The sequence below is a fragment of the Vombatus ursinus genome, unplaced genomic scaffold (genome assembly GCF_900497805.2).
Source record: "Vombatus ursinus unplaced genomic scaffold, bare-nosed wombat genome assembly UNPS02014821.1, whole genome shotgun sequence".
In the NCBI taxonomy this organism is placed as follows: domain Eukaryota; kingdom Metazoa; phylum Chordata; class Mammalia; order Diprotodontia; family Vombatidae; genus Vombatus; species Vombatus ursinus.
The window spans coordinates 14710956-14728471 of NW_020954599.1; the positions used below are offsets into that span (position 1 = coordinate 14710956).

At 40.6% G+C, this 17516-nt stretch overlaps 1 protein-coding gene across 1 annotated transcript; it reads left to right on the top strand.

Annotated features, from left to right (window-relative positions):
* Window positions 1–653: 653 nt before the first annotated feature.
* On the top strand, window positions 654–6111 carry RPL34 (ribosomal protein L34). Its single transcript, XM_027837469.1, has 5 exons — window positions 654–688; window positions 2148–2221; window positions 2305–2404; window positions 2827–2930; window positions 5986–6111. Exons 2-5 carry the CDS (start codon window positions 2157–2159, stop codon window positions 6068–6070), a joined length of 354 nt encoding a protein of 117 aa, XP_027693270.1. The 5' UTR covers window positions 654–688; window positions 2148–2156; the 3' UTR covers window positions 6071–6111.
* The last annotated feature ends 11405 nt before the right edge of the window (window positions 6112–17516 follow it).

The window sequence follows — 17516 nt, forward strand, 5'->3', positions numbered from 1 at the left end:
TGAGTTCAAATTCCTCCTCAAGCTGTGTAATCCTGGGCAAGTCACTTGTTTGCCTCAGTTTCCTTATCTGTAAAATGGGGGTAATAATAGCACCTACCTCCCAGGGATATTGTAACTATAAAATGAGGTTTTTTCGGTTTTTTTGGTTTTGGCTAGGCAATGAGGTTAAGTGACTTGCCCAGGATCACACAGCTAAAGTGAGATATTTTTAAGGCATTTTATAAATGCTTATCATCATCATCATCTAGAGATGGAAAGAACCTCATAAGTCAATTAGTCCAATGCCAATTCCCTAGTTTACAGACGAGAAAACTGAAGCCCAGAGAGGTTAAGGAACTTTTTCAACGTCACACAGCTAGCAAGCTTCAGAGGCCGAATCTGAACTCAGGTTCGTAGCCCACTTCATGATTATGGTTAGCTGCGCTCTTAGTGCAGTGGATGTGGTAGAACCCTGGCTCGGTTTCTCTAAATTTCATGTTTAAGTACTTGTTTCAAATACGTTCAGGTCATCAGTAGCCGTAGGGAAGTCGTCAGATGCCGTACAACATGGCTGCGCCCGTACTACCCCTCCCCCTACTTTACGAAACTTCCGTTCTCGGGACGAACGAGGAAGATCCTGTGAAGTCACTATTTGAACTCTGAACTCGGACTCATTTTCTCTTCCCTCTTCCGGTGGCGGACCTGACAGGTATGGTGGCTTCTCTGTTGTCTGTCTTTGGTCTCTCTTCTCAATCCGCCGCCATCCGGCAGGCGGCTGGGGCCGGGGTCGCTGGGGGTGGGTGCCACTCGGGGGTCGAGACGCCGACGAGCGGGGACGGCGGCTCGGAGCGCGGGTGGCTTTCTCGCTTCGGCTCCAGAGCCCCGGTGGCTCCCGGCGGCCCCCGGCGTCCGGAGCTCCCCGCGGGAGGGTGACACCTGGGGCCTCGCGCTCCGGGGCCGGAGCCCTTGAGATCCTCCGGGGTCGCGGGGACGCGGTGGGGGAGGGGATCATTACGGAGAACTCGCCCTTGGGGCCCCGCCCGTGGCTCGGTTTTCACGCGTGGGGAGGGGGAAGGGGGCCGGCGGCATTAATGCCCCAAACTTGCCTATTCTTGTGCTGCTTCTGTCCAATTGGAAACTCAGTGTTGACACGGAAAAGCCAAGTCCCTAGTTTGAGTTAACGCACAATAAAAAAGAAGAAAAAAACTTGGCGTTTTACCATTGCCCTTTTACAATTTCTGAGTCATTTTGTGCAGAAGCACATTTAGCATCTAGCAACCCCTCCGTAGCATCCTAAATAGAGAGCGTGATGGGGGTGGTCGTGGAGCCCCATCCCTCTGGTTTAATAAATGGAGATAAGGCCCAGACAGGTTAAGACACGTACCAGAAGTCCCACGGCCACAGGCAGGGCCCCCAAGGCTGTGGCCGTTTTCACTGCGCCTCGAAGGTTTGCATTTGGAAATTAGGAGAAGGAAGGAGCCGGAGCTATTAGAACCCATTTCCAGAATCCTGGTCACAGTCACGATTTGGATTCTAATAAGCTTATTCAGGTTTTAGATTTTAAACTTAAAATTTGCCATTTAAGTCTGGGAAGGGATGTTGGCTTTTCTAGACTCCTCTCTCCCCTCTTTCTGCTTGGAGATCTGGTTAGTGCCAGGGGCGTAAATATCAGCTCCTGTTTTATGAAAGGGGTGTGCTTTTTCTTCCTCAAATAGAGAGAAGAAATTTAAACTACCAAAAACATAAAAAGAAAATACTGTCATATTTTATCTTTGGTTTATCCAATAGAATAGTGCGGGATTTAGATTTTAGGACTTGAGTTCAGCTCTGATCTCAGAAGACCTAATACAGTTCCTTAATATAATAAACAGTTTTAGTGTGGCTTATCAGTTGTAAAATTGATATTTTGTTGGATAACGTGATGTAGTAATAAAGTTGAAAAAAAATTGATGTCAGATTTTTAAAAAATGAAATGTTGAAAATAAATAGAAAATGGAAGTATATTTTGCCATATGATATGGTAAAGCCAAAGTGTATATTGCTTACATTCTCAATGGGTAGGGGAGGGAAGGGAGGGAGACAATTTGGAACTCAATTTTTTTAAATAAGGAAAAGTAATTGATGTCACAATGTAAGAATTTGACTGATACTATTACCTTCTTGTTTAGAAATTAAAAATGGTTCAGCGTCTGACATATCGCCGTAGGCTGTCCTACAATACAGCTTCCAACAAAACTAGGCTGTAAGTATTTGTTGCTATATTTATTATAAAATATTATTACAACTTGAAATTTCTTTACTAATTCTTTCCTCTTTTTGACACAGGTCACGAACCCCAGGTAACAGAATTGTTTACCTTTATACCAAGAAAGTTGGGAAAGCACCAAAATCAGCCTGCGGTGTGTGCCCAGGAAGACTTCGAGGTGTAAGTTCCTTCGTTTATTTTTTTCTTTAATCAGCTTGTCACATTGCTGTTTGTAATTCTGGGGACTCCTAATTAATCAGAGTCTATATCACCAATAGAATGTAAGCTCCTTGAGGGTAGAGACTTGTTTTCTCCCTTCCCGTCCCCAGCCTTTAGCACAGTACCTGCTATGTAATAGGCGTGGGGGGAGCAGGGTAGGGGTGGAGGATTAATAGGTACTTTCTTATTTGAAAGTGAATTTCTCCAGTGACTTTTGGTTTCCAAGGGTTGTAAAGCAATAGAAAGGAAATTCTATTAAAAAGGGAGCAATGTGAGATCAACACTAATTCAAGTAGTAGCATAATCATAAAAATGTTAACACTGCCAGCTAATATTTTTTAAAGGCATATTTTAATCTAAAATTTGTGCTACTTTTTATGCAGGTTCGTGCAGTGAGACCTAAAGTTCTTATGAGGCTGTCAAAGACAAAAAAGCATGTCAGCAGGGCTTATGGTGGCTCCATGTGTGCAAAATGTGTCCGTGACAGGTAAATAACTTTTAAAGCCATCTTTTTTAAAATTCGGGTAGGGCAGAGAAGGGACAAGCTGGGGTTATGTCGAATGTTAATAGTACTCAAAACTGATTTGAAATGGGGGTCACATGTTTATTTGCATTTTTACTGGATTTTAGGGTAAGCAGGCCAACCTTTATGATAAGCTTTTGGGGGTGGGGTAAATAAGAAATCTTGTCATTTATTTCCATGTTACCCATTAGTAGCTAGGCCGATTAAAATTAGACTAAATTTGAAGTTGTATGTCTTGTAGAAAGTATCAAATTTAACTCCTTGATTTTATGGATGTGAGCAGTGATACACAAACAGCTAAATGCTCAGTCTGACAGCCATTTAAAAATCCTCATCTTTCTTGATCTCTCCAACTTTTGACACTGTTAACTGCCCTCAAGTTCACATCCCTGACAGCATTCTCTTGCCAGTATCTGTGCCTTGCCCAGAGTGTGAGCATGTCTCCCAGGGCTCTCTCCTGGGCCTTCTTCCTTTTCTGTCCGCTTGGTTACCTTATCAGCTCTTTATGCAGGTGATTGCCAGAATTGGTTTTTCCATCCCTCAACTCTGGTCCTTCATCACCAGCTGCTGTAAAGTATGTGGGGAGGGATGGGGACCAACCTCTATAGAGGGAGCCTCTTAATTTGAGTTTTTCTGCCTCCAAGTTATCACACAACTGCACAAATTTTCCTGAAGCATGGGACTGATCCTGCTATTCTCCTGCTCTAGAATCTTTTTCCCTCCTTGATAAACAACTAACTTCACAGTTTGGCATTTAAATCCCTTCATAGTCTGGCTTCAACCTACTTTTCCAGATTTATTTCATGTTAGCTCTCCTGTAGTAGGGCAGCGGATATTCCCGGCAGGTGGCATCTTAGCTGTTCCCCATGTCATATTAGCTTCTTTCAAGCTCAGGTGCCATTTCCTTCTGATCCACATAGTTTTCATTCTTTCTCTTCATAAAACGTACTTATTTGTTTATGTCCTGTAACACGGTGGAGATGGAGTCTTGGGATCTGTGTTCAAGTCCCTCCTCCTGTGCATAATACTTAAGTTCTAAGTTCTGACTCAGAAGACTTCTCTCCATAAGCTATCATGTGGCAGTCACACCAAAATCTTTGGCTCTTTTCATTGAGTTCATGGTTATCCTAGCTTAAGAGAAGTCTGAGTCCCAACTGCCTCATTATACGGGGATGAAGCTAAGGCCCAGGGCAGCTAAGTGGTCCATGGGATGGAACTAGGCCTAGAAAGAGTTCAAATCTGACCTTAGACACTTACTAGCTCTGTGACCCTGGACAAGCCACTTAACCCCGTTTGCCTCAGTACCTCTAATGTAGAATGGAAAAGGAAATGGCGAACAGCTCCAGGATCTTTGTCAAGAAAACTCATGGACAAAGTCCAGCAGAACTAAACAACTAAGCAATAACAACAAACCCAGTGAGGTTTGGTGACTGGCTTAAGCTTCAGTGGAGGTTAGGATTTAGACCTAATTCCTTTTACTCTCAAACTAGTACTTACAGTGGATGGATCTGTGGGGGAAGGGCCTGTGGCCTCCATGCTAGGTTGTCAGTATAACCCACCTCAGCTTCTACTCTTTGGAGGACAAACACATTGCAGGTGCCCATAGACTAGGGCCACTAGGCTGTTGTAGAAGGAGCAGCTTCTTCACCAGCTTCGTGCACATCTGACCTTAGCCCAGGTTTCTTCAAATTTGAAATTACCTCATTTTGCCAGTTACTCCTTGGAAGCCTTAGTGATTAAAAGAATTGTATTCATGTTTGAAATATTTAAAAAACAGACTCTTTAGAGCATCCTTAAAGCATTTGGAAATAACATTGAAATTGAGTGTTTAGGTCTTGGTAATTGATTGTTCTTTTTTTGAACCCTGGGGTGAGATTAGCTTCCCTCTCTGTCTTTCCTTGCCACTTGATTATTACAACTCTATTGGTAGCAAACTTTTCTTGGAGTTGGCATCCTAAGGCTCTTTTGGATATTGGATTATTTGAAAATGACTGGATTTGCTATGGGACTCAAATATTCTTCCCTTTAGATCAAGGCCTTATATAAATTTTGGAAGTCCTGAAAACCCAAAATATAATATTAAAACAGTGGACTCAGTGTGGTGTGATGGAAAAGGCACTGGATTAGGAGTCAGACAATTTGAGTTTAAATTCTTATCCTTTCTGGGCATCAGTTTTTCATCTGTAAAATGAGAAAATTAAACTAAAATGATCTTATACCTTTATATGATAGAGTATAGGTAGAAAGTGGTATGGTCATCCAGGAACTACAGAGGCATCTATATGAAGTAGCTTTTAAAAGCATCGTTTTACTTGTGATAATTACCTAGCAAGCCTTTGGTGACAGGGAAGTGACTTTCTGCTGGGGTAGGGCTTCTTAACCTTTTCTGTCATGGATCCCTCAGGCAGTCTGGTGAAACCTAGGGACCCTCACTGATGATTTTAAAGGCATAAGATTTCAAAAGAAATCAAGTAGACTGTTTAAAATAACTAGACATAAGGTTGGAATAAATCTGTGGTGGATTTAGACAAATATGGAAAAACTTGGACTTATGAAGGAAGATGCTATCTACCTTCAAAGAAATAGCACAAGTAAGTATAGTATGGTCTTACATAGATGCGTGTGAATGTATATGTGTAAGATTATAGACATCTGTGTGTGTGTATCTGCACTTAATTGTATGTAGCCTTCTTGGGGGAAGAAAAAGTAGAAAGTTTGCTTTATATTTTGAATTCTCTTACCATTGTGTACACACAGCAATGGTTTTTCTTAAAGTTTGTGGACCCCAGTTTAAGAACTTCTACCCTCGGGGAAAATGTCAACCTTGAGTTTAATAAGGCTCTGGTTAAAAGTGTGAAAATTATTTTAGGGGTTTTTTTCCCCCTGTGCTTTGTTCCAGCACTTAGCACAGTGCCTGGTACATAGTAAGTGCTTAAAGTTTGATTGCTTTAATTTGGTAGGCTTATCAAGTGAGATTTAATTTCAGAAATATTTTTACATTAAATGTTTTCTCATCTAGGATCAAGCGTGCTTTCCTGATTGAGGAGCAGAAAATTGTTGTGAAGGTGTTGAAGGCACAAGCGCAGAGTCAAAAAAGTAAATAAAAAGGATCTGTTTTTTGAATAATAAAGAAAATTAAAATGTGTTTTGAGTGTTCTGGGCTCTTTTGTATCGCTATTGGTAGTCCTTCCTTATAGTTCTGTAGTGGGGAAAGTTTTAGATTTGGACCTGGGGAGAACCAAATGGGAATCTCAGTGGCTCTCCCATTTCTTATTTGTGGGACCTTTGGGGAAATTACCTAAATGCTTCAGCTTCTCATTTGTTAAAATGAGAGACTTGAATTAGATGTCTAAGGTATGACGTATGTGTTTATATTTTAACAATGGAAACTTTAAGTTACATGATTTCTAAAAGGTAAATCTAAAACACAGTTATGTCTAAGTTGGTGAGTCTCAAATCAAAGTAGCTTCTGGTACCCAAAATTTAAAATAGATGGGATGTTGATGGAGTTAATGGGCACATTAGACTATATCTCACCAAGATTTCTGAGGTTAAAAACCCTGAGAGAAGTCAGCAGGCATTTATTAAGAACCTCTGCTTAGCATTGGGATGCAAAGAAAGGCAAATGGATTTCCATCATTAGGAAGACAGACTTGGCAACCCCCTCCAGTGAGTCCTCCCTAAGACTAATATTTTCTCTTTCCCTGAGGAACCACAGAAGAGAAAAGCAGGGGATAACGTGGTTTTGGCCATGAATGTTTTTTAGTCAGTTAGTGGGGCTAGGAATTGTAGGAATTGGGCTTCACTCCAAGCCAGGCTTCTGTAATTTAAATCATCCCTTACGTATTCCCATCCCCAGTTTGTCATATCGCCACAGGCCACCTTCCTTGATTTAAAAAAAGTCAGTGTCAACGGCAGAGTTCACCATCAATTGCCAATAGCACCTAGATAGGTTTTAGTTTCCTATCAATTGGTTATTGTCCAATAAATGGAGTCAAGAGTCCTGAGAGCTGAATGTTGTTAATTAACTTTGAACATGTTTGTCCAGACTGGCATTCCTTGTATTGATAAAATCCTAAGGATTGGGACCTTGGTAAATGAGGAAACTACCTATGCACCTTGGACATCTGCAACCCAGTTTTAGCTACTTGGAGCAGTGAGGGGTTAAATGACTAAGATTTTTTTTTTTTTATACAGCCAATGAGAGAATTTGCTTAATTATACATATTGGATACATGGAATTTGTTTTTTCTCTTTTTCAATGGGGTAGGAGGTAAAAGAGAAAATAGAATTATTAAAGCAATTTAAATAATGGGGAGTGTTGCAGATGTGGAGTGTTAAATGATCTTTTTATATTGTTAATTTTACTTGTTTTAAGGAATGAGGATAAATTGTAAATGTAATGTAAAAACAAGACTTCAATAAAAATAAGAAAAATGTACTCAGGACCACATGATAATCCTACCCATCCTTAGATACTAGATGTTGCCCCCTGTTTAATGAAACCTATATTGATTTGTCTTCAGCCAGAAGAGATAGCTCAAATTCCCTACTGATTATTGCAAAGCACTTAAAAATTCTCATTCCATCCTCACAATAATCTGGGAAGTAGGTGTTATTATCCCCATTTTACAGATGAGGAAACTGAGGCAAACAGGTTCAGTGACTTGCCCAGGGTCACACAGCTAGTGTCAGGTTATATTTGAACTCGACTCTTCCTAACACCAGGTGCAGAGTTTGTCCATTGTACCACCTAGTTTTGTTTTTTATCATTTTATTGGGATCAGGATTGCATTAGAAAGAAGATAGAAAAAAATACTTTTAAAAAAGTGCTTTGCAAACCTTAAAGTACTAAATTATTATAAGTGCAATTTAAATTAGCAATGCAGTTCCATTTTAGAGTTAAAACGATTTCATCATCCCTCCCCTGCAAGTCTCCCCTTGCCAATCTGTCCACATTACGGCCTAAAGCACAGATCTGACCACATCATTCTCTTGCTTAAGATTCTTTAGGAAAAAAAATAAAAAAGATTCTTCAGAGGCTTCTTACTGCCACCAGGATAAAATACTCAGTTTTCACCTTGTCATTTAAACTGTGCAAACTGGCACCTGTTTACTTTTCTAGATTTACTTTACACTATTCCCTAGAATTAATGGATGAATGAAGCTTTTATTAGGCACTTACATGCAAGGTCCTATGGGTGCAACAGCAGATCATTTGTTAATACCTCTTTAATGTCCTCTCCATTGATCAAATCATATCAGTCTCTGATGTTGAACTATGACAGTGCCAAGGACATTCGTGGCAAGAATGTTCTTTTCTGGGACTGTAGCTCCTTCAGAAGCAGTTACCAGACTACATCTCCCCAAGTTTTGCTTTTCAGGATGATGGCTGGGGCACTAAGCTCAAAGCATGGCTATTCCCAAGGCTCTTGGGCTCGGGGTTCTGGACTGTCCCCATAAAGGTCTGAGGGGAGGTGGTGGTGGTGGTGGTGGTGGTAGTGGTGTGACTTGTTTTGCATATGCTTTCCCCTTTCTCTTCCTCATGGTGTCCTCCTGCTGTAGCTAAACTGGCTTGCCTGCCCTGTGTGTGGCAGTCATTTGGCATCTGGTGGGGATGGCTGGCTCCTTCTCCACAGGAGTTGCTTCCCCAGATGTGAGGGTAGGATTGTCTATCTGGGCTCCTATCTGTTTGTTGGTGGTAACTGGTCAACAGTTGTTGCTGATGATGATGAGGAAGATGGATTCTTTCCCCACAAGGATTTTTACCCTTGATGATGGCTGTGGCTGTTGGGTGAAGGCAAGTCTGCGTGCTATTATTCCCAAAGGTCTTGGGTTCAGAGTCCTGAACTGTTTCCACCAAGATCTGAGGGAAAATGGTGGCCAAGATGGTGGCTTGACTTCCTGGCACAGGAGGCCTCCTATCTCTCCCTCAGGGTACTAGTCTGCTATACTTCCCCTATGAGTGGGGCTTGGTTGGCATTTCCAACCACACTCACTGGTGTATACCTGTTCCCAGAACTCATCAACAGTGTCCTACTGGCCAGGGCAAAAGACTTGGAGTGAGGAAGTTCTGGTTTTGAATCCCACCTCTGATACTTTCTAGCTGTGCAGCCCTGGTTAAGTCACCTAAGACTAAGACAATCTTAGTTCCTCATCTGTGAAATGAAGATGATGGTAATGCATGCAGTACCTGCCTCACAATGGTGTTGTGAGGTTCAGGTGAGATAATGAAGGTGAAGTGCTTTGCAAACCTCATAGTACTTTACACCAGCAATTCTTATTTTCTTCCTTCAGGGCTCAGCTCAGGTAGCATCTTTTAAGGGAAGCTTTTCCTAATCTCCTAGTGCTGAGGAGTCCCTCCCCCCTCACATTATTATATCTACTTGTCTGTTCCCGAGTTGTTTCCAGCAGGATGTAAGCTCCTTAAAGAAGAATTGTTTGGGTTGTTTTTTTTTTAAATCACTTGTTCTTGTATGCCCAGTGTCAAGCCTGGCACATAGGAGGGGCAAGATAAATGCTTGTTGAATTAAATTAGAAAATTCCAGGTCCCAGCATTATGAGCTGATGCTATTGTATGTAAACTTTTTATTAACCCACTTAGCCAGAGGATGCCATTTTTCATTTTTCCCCTGTAGGTATGGCTCTCATGTGCTATAATATTTTAGATGCCCTGATTTTGTTCATTCGCCTGTAATCTCTAGAATTAGTTCTCTGGGTAGAAACCAGAGAGGATCTACAAATTCCATCACTGTGGAAGTGACAAGGTTCATTTAGGCATAACTAATTGGAGGCAATGCAGAAACCAAGATGTAGGATCACAAATGTCAACTCCCTTCCCATCTCATCCATCAGCAAAAAGGAGGAGGGAAAGCCCTACAGGAATGTGCAGGCAGCTTAAATTTAAATCATGAATATTGAATAAAATCTCATTGAAAAGCCCCTATGGATAAGATCAATGTGGCATACACCTGGCCTAGTTTCTATGTCTTATTCATCACTCTTTTTGTGGCATATTCTCTGGAGTCTATGGAGCATTAATTTTAAAAAATACTGAGTACAAATATGAATTTACTGCTATCAGAGTAGTTACTGTATTGACTTTGTCATATTAATACATCATTTTATTTAATTAAAGCCAATCCATTGAAGGCCTCTGGGAGTCATTATCCATTTTTACAGCCTGATGTAACAGAGGGAACCCCAAACTTGGAACCAGAGAACCTGGTTCAAGTGCCAGCTCTACTCTTTCTTAGCTTTGTGACTTTGTGCAAGTCTCATGACAGCTAGGTGGCTCTGGACTGGAATCACAAAGACCTGAATTCAAATCCTGACTCAGATGCTTAACTTGCTGTGTGACCCTGAACTTTTCCTTCTCAGCCTTAGTTTCCTCATCTATAAAGTGAGAATACTACTACTACTACTGCTACTACTGTTACTACTACTACTGCTAGCTAACATTTATATAGTACCTACTGTATGCTAGCCACTGTGCTAAGTGCTTTACAAATACCTCATTTGATCTTCACAACAACCTTGAGAGGTAATAATCATAATATTAATAACTATTATTTACCTATGTACCAGGCACTGTGCTCATAATCATAATATTAATAACTAATATTTACCTATGTACCAGGCACTGTGCTAAGTGCCTTATAATTATTATCTTACTTGATCTTCACAACAACCCCATGAGGTAGTGCTATTTTTCCCATTTTACAGATGAGGAAACTGAGGCCAGAGAAATAAAGTGATTTGCCTAGGGTCACATAGCTAGTGTCTGAGATAGAATTTGAATTCAGGTCTTTGTGACTGCAGGTCCAGAGTTCTCTCTGATGTGCCCCATGAATGCCTTATTTGACTCTTATTCAACAACACTCTGGAGAAATAGGAGCCAGTAGTCAAAAAACTATGCCTGCCCAGGCAAAGTCAAGGGCAAAGCTGAATAATTATCTGAGGAATATGAGCAATATTACAAGTTATTACGAGGGCAGGGAGGTGGCATAGGGGATAGCTCTGGGCCTGGAGTCAGGAAGACTCATCTTCCTGAGTTCAAATCCAGCCCCAGACACTAGCCGTGTGACCCTGGGCAAGTCACTTAACTGTCTGCCTCAGTTCCTCACCTGTAAAATGAGCTGGAGAAGGAAATGGCCAGCCACTCCAGTATCTGCCAAGAAAAGCCCAAATGGGGTCACCAAGAGTCGCACAAGTCTGAAATGACTTAACGACGAGTAACAAATAGGCACTCTGTAATTTCAACATACCCCCATGCACACTAATTTTTCCTGAAATCTGGCCCATATAAAACCCAAGGGAGGCTTATGACAATGCTCTTACCTTTATTTGGGGCCATCTCCAGTCGTCCTGATCTATATCTTGCCACTGGACCCAGATGGCTCTGGAGGAGAAAGTGAAGCTGGTGACTTTGCCCTGCTTCACTTAAATCCAATTCACTTGCAAGTCAAGATAACATCTTCCTGATGTCATGGTCCTCTTCAAGAATAAAGAACAAAAACAACTTTTATTTAGTTTCCAGGTTGAGGACAAGACAGGGAAAGAGCTTAATCAATGCTTGATCAATAAAAATATTAAACATTTTGTGTATTAAAAGAAAATTTTAACTCCCTCTTACCCAATACTATGATAATTAATCATGTAATTAATTTTCAATAAACAACTATTTTTTTTTCTAAACAGATCTCATTTTAATAGATAGCCTACTTTAGGGACAGCACATTTGGCCCATTACTGGAATTAGCAGCTTGAATCTCCTAGATAATTGTTTAATCTCAAATGTCCATGATTTGCGGGACAAGAATTTTGTACATCTGTCCTAGATTACACTAAAGAGCTGAGTAAAGTGGGAGTCCTTTTACACTGATCACATGTAGATGCAAAGAGAAGACAGCCCCTCTCTCAAAATATTTTGTGATTTGTGGAGACTCCTCATTGACTCTAGTGTATAGTTTTCTCTCAGTGATGTAAAATATTTATATTCTATATTTCTGGTGTGCCTGAATGTTGAGTTGGAATTTGGATGCATGAATTAATTATGTTATTATATAGTATAAATTATAATTAATTTTATCTTGGAGGTAGGTATGCTGTAGGGCAAACAGATAATTTCCATCTCCTGCTCTGCTACTTACAAACTCATGCAATCTTCCCTCTTCAGCAACTCTACCATTGGTATAGAGGAAGAGTGCTGGATTTGGTCAGAAAAGCTGGGTTCAAGTCATAACTTTACTTATTACCTATGAGCTCGAGGAAAACCACTTAGCCTTTTGAGGGCTTCAATTTATTTCCATACAAACATAAGAATTGTACTTGACTCTTTGTAGCTTTGAATCCTATCAGAATCAGAATCCTAGAGCTAATTTAAAAACCAACTTAAAAATACACTTTTTTGTTTTGTCAAATTAATCTTCCTAAAATGTAGGTCTGACTACATCACATCCATACTCTTCCCCATACCCCTATCCCCGTTCAATAAACTCCAGTGCCTCCCAATAACCTTCAGGGTAAAATGCAAAATCCTCAGATTGGCATTCAAAGCCCTTCATGACCGAGTCTCCTCCTACTTTTCCAGTCTTCTTACACCTTATTTCCCAACATGTATTCTTTGTTCCGGTGATGCTGGCCTCCTAGCTGTTCCTTTACACAACACGCTCCATCTTTACATTCCAGGCATTTTCATTGGTTGTTTCCACACCCGCAATACTCCCCCTCCTCATCTCTGACTCCTAGTTTCCTTCAAGTCCCAGCTAAAATCCCATCTTCTTTCTTGAGCTCCCTTAATGCTATTATCTCCAACTTATCATGTATATTGTACATATCTTGTCTGTACACAATTGTTTTTCACATCATCTTCTCCATTACATTGTGAGTTCTTTGAGAGCCGATGGACTTTTGTTTTTCTTTGAATGCTCAGGGATTAGCACAGTTCCTGGCACAAAGTAGGTACTTAATAAAAGCTTATCGACTAACTAGTTATGTGATCCTAGTCAATTAATTACTTATTTTAACTTCTCTGTAATAATTTAGATTACATGATCTTTGCTGTTCCCTGCCCTTCGTTCTTGAAGAGGGCCATGACATCAAGGAGGTGATGCCATGACTTGCAAGTGAATTGGATTTAAGTGAGGCAGGGCTGTGCAAAGTCACCAGCCTCACTTTCTCCTCTGGAGCCATCTGGGTCCAGTGGCCAGATATAGCTCAGGCTGACTGGAGACGGCCCCCTCCCATACACCATACTGCCCCATGAAAAGATGAGCTGAGAATCTCAAATCCCCTCTCCTCCAGACCAAATGAGGCTGTGCAACAGTACCCACACGGTTAAGCCTATTTAGGGAGATGAGGGCAGGGAACCAATTTTAATATTGATCTTTCAACAACATTAAAATGATACGATTCTATTTTTTGTAATCTGCACGTGAATAAATTTCAGGAGTACTCTGTGTCCCTAACTTCCCCGAGCCCTTGTCCATCTTCTGGCTTTCAGTACTTTCTGTTCTAAAAATCTCTCAGAAAAAGATCTCCAAGCTTTCAAAGCCAAACTTAGAAAAAGTCATCTCAATTCTCTGCTTCCACATCCCCACCTCCCAATTACTTCTCAATCCCTTGAAACCTGGCTTTAGACTTGACTTCTTGACTCAAAGTGCTCTCTCCAAGGTTACCAGCAATCCCTTAATTGCTAAAAATCAGACGGCCTGATGCTTCTCCACCCTTTCAGCTTTTGACACTGACCCTGTACCCCACACCCTCACCCGGACTCGATGTCCTCCCTCAACTTTGGTGACCCTGATCTCATGTTCCCCCCTACATATCTGACTGCTCTTCTTTGCTACACCCTGTTCCAAAGCGTTCCCCAAGGCTGGTTCCTGGGCCTGCCCTCACTTTACCTCCTCTCTAATTTCTGTTGGTTCAATTCAATAATTATCTCTATGGTGGTTATTCTCAGATCTATACACCCAGCCCTAATTTTTCCCTTGAGTGCCAGTCCTGGGCTAGAAATCATCATGTGGATGCAGGATTCCCACAATGGAATCCATTATCTTCCCTTCTAAGCCCACTCTTACTCCAAAGTTTTCTAACTCTATTAGTTTCATCCTTCAAGGTTTGTGATGGTAACCACAGGATCGTAGAATCATAGTCTTACAGCCGGAGGGGACCTGGGCGGTCATGTAGTCCAATCCCTATCATTTTGCCAAAAAGGAAATCTTCCACCCTATTCTCTCTCTCTCTCTCTCTCTCTCTCTCTATCTCTATCTCTCTTCCCCTCTCTCTCTGTCTCTCTGTCTCTGTCTCTGTCTCTGTCTCTCTGTCTCTCTCTCTCTCCCTCTCTCTCTGTCTGTGTGTCTCTCCCTCCCTCTCTCTCTCTTGCTTCCCATATCCAATTTTTTTGTTGTGTAGTTGTTTTCAGTTGTGTCTAACCCTTTGTGACCCCACTTGGGGTTTTCTTGGCAAAGATACTGGAGTGGTTTGCCATTTCCTTCTCCAGCTCATTTTACAGATGAGGAAACTGAGTCAAACAGGGTTAAGTGACTTGCCTAGGGTCACACAGCTAGTAAGTGTCTGAGGCCAGATTTGAACTCAAGAAGATGAGTCTTCCTGACTCCAGGCCTAGTGCTCTATGCACTATGGCACCACCTAGCTGCCCCACATCCAATTAGTTGCTAGTTTTGTTGATTACACCTCCACTGTGTCTCTCACATTCTAACATCACCTTCTCTGCAATCACAGTCATCCCCCTGTTTTAAACCCTCATCACCTCTTTCCTGGCCTACTAGAACAGCCTTTTAACTGGGCTCCCTGGTTCCAGCCTCTCCCTTCTTCAATACGTCTTCTCCACAGCTGCAAAATTAACCTTCTAAGGCTTGGTTCTCACGATGTCGCTCCTCCAGTCCAGCATCTCCAGAGCCCTCTATTGCTTCCAGACTAAAATATAAATGCATCTATTTGACATTAAAGCCGTTTACAATCTGCCTCAGGTCTACTTTTCTGAACTTTTATTTTTTTCACAGTGCTCCCCTTCACTCACTCCATGTTTGAGACAAACCACCATTCCCAGAACTCGGTATTTTACCTCCGCATGCCTCGAATGCACTATTCCCCTTTTCTACCTCTTGGAACCTTTAGCTTCCTTCAAAGCTAAGTTCAAATGCTACCTCCTGTAGGAAACCTTTTTCAATCCCTCTTGTTGTTAGTGGTCTTTCTCTTGTCAAATTATTTAGATATTTATTTGTCTATTTTCAGGTTGTAACTTCCAGCAGAATGTAAGCTCCTTGAGGGCAGGAACTGTTTTAATTTTTTTTTTTTGTATCTCCATTGCTTAGCATAGTACTGCGCACATGATAGGTCCTTAATGAATTTTTGTTGAATTGAATACTCATATAGACCTCAATAAAGAGGCATGATGCATAGGGAGGCAGTCTGGTTCAAGTTGCACCTTTGACACTGTATATCAGTTGTGTGATCCTGGGCTAGTCACTTAACTTTTTAGTGTCCTCTGAATTCTCTATAAGTAGTAGATAGAATGCTAGGCCTGAAATCAGGAAAACTCATCTTCCTGAGTTCAAACCTGGCCTCAGACACCTACTAGCTGTGTGACCCTGGGCAAGTCACTTGACCCTGTTTGCCTCAGTTTCCTAATCTGGTAACATGAGCTGGAGAAGGAAATGGCAAACCACTCCTGTATCTTTGCCAAGGAAATCCCTAATACAGTCACGAAAAGTCTAACATGACTGAAAAACGTTTGATTCATTCTGTAATTCTTTAAGTTGCAAAGAAGGTGCTGACTCGAATCGGTTGAGGAAGTTTCCTTACCTGAGGGTTCTCCATCCCATGGAAATCACAGATCCAGTCTCTTTCACTTCTGCCTCAGTATGATTTTAAGTCTTTTTACTTCTCTGGATTTGTATGTTAAACCTGATCATTCTATGTGCAACTTTATTTGTCCCCTATTAAAAAGGAATTTTGAGTAGGATAGAAATCATCCCTTTGGATAGTAGGGATTTACAGTCCCATGACCTGTAGCAAAAAGTGTTGTATTTATAAAAGTAGCAGAAATCAATAGGTAAGCAAAAAAAAAAAATGTTTCCCCTTGGGGCGTGGGTTTCAGTCCCCATGTTTTAAATATAAATGGTGGTATCATTTCAGTCCTCTTCAAGAATGAAGGACGACAACCATACCATATATAAATGTAAATGCTAAATATAACATTTGTAAAATGAACCTTTTCCCCCACTTGGAGAATCTGAGTCTTTGGTATTCTCTAAGAAAGTTGCCCCTTTGTAGCTTCCTCAAAGCAGTTTGGGGGCTTCCTGGCCAAACAGAGAAGCAAAATGCATCAAGATGGTGCATCCCATTTTGAATGATTAAAGAAAAGTGATAATGCTGAAAATGGCCCCTCAAAAAAGGCAACTGAAATTTTATCCTCCTATATTATTCTTTACACACTATGATTTTTTTTCATCTCTTCAAATAAAGGGGAAAAAAATTTTTTTTAAGTTGCCAAATATGCCAAGCTGTATTTGATTAGTTCTGGGCAGAGGCATGTTTGGGCATTTGAAAACCACAACTGGAACCATCTATTCTGATGGGCTTTAATGCGTTGGGTATTTCCTTTCAACCAAACTCGAGAAAAGTACTTTGATATAACATACATATGGAAATATTTTACAACATTCTTAAAAAGTTAGATATTTTTATTCGGTTTATATAAAACACACTTTTCAATGTGTGCAAATATGGATAAATCAGTCCTTTAAAGGATCCATTGTCATTTCTAAACCAAACAGTCTTTTCATTTTAAAAATCTATGTAAGTTCTTATGACAGAACCATGTTGACCACTCATGATCTTGTATTTGGTCGAATGGCAAACAGTAACAATTGCTCCTACCCAAAAGACCTTACGTCTTGACATCTATAGATGTATAACAAAGGAATCTTTAGATTTCTTTTTTTTTTTTTTTACTCTTTCTAAAAAGTGTAAGTTGTGATGAAATCTATGTTTTGCATAGGCCCCCAAATTATGACTTGTATTCTGGGACAGATTCTTTTGGAGTCTTCAAGATTGTCCCTGCATGTTATTTCTACTCTTTTGGGACACCCATCTCTTTTTTTCGGTGCTTTTAGAGATCATAGGATTTAGAAATAGAATAGGATTTAGAATCATGGGAAGGATCGAGGGTTCACCAATCTAGATAGATAGCCAGCTCCTCATTTTATAGATGAAGAAACTTCATCTACAAAGGATGCTTATTTGTCTTAGGACAAATAATAAAATATTATAAAATAATAAAATATTATTTGTCTTAGGACAAATAGTAAAGGAGCTTATTTGTCTTACCTAAGGTCACCTAAGTAATAAGCATCAAAGGCTGGATTTGAACCAAGATCCTTATTCCACTACTCTAATTCCAAATCTCCTTTATCCTTTTTTACTTAAAAAAGTCTTTTTTATTTGCAAGATAATCAGCTGACATAAATCCAAACTACTTTATTTTATTCAACTAAAACACTGTTCCTATAAGATGTTTCTGTG

Coding starts and splice junctions, on each gene's coding strand:
- RPL34 (XM_027837469.1), top strand. CDS start 2,157: ATGGTTCAGCGTCTGACATATCGCCGTAGGCTGTCCTACAATACAGCT. Junction 2,222..2,304: donor GCTTCCAACAAAACTAGGCT/GTAAGTATTTGT, acceptor TTTTTGACACAG/GTCACGAACCCCAGGTAACA. Junction 2,405..2,826: donor GCCCAGGAAGACTTCGAGGT/GTAAGTTCCTTC, acceptor CTTTTTATGCAG/GTTCGTGCAGTGAGACCTAA.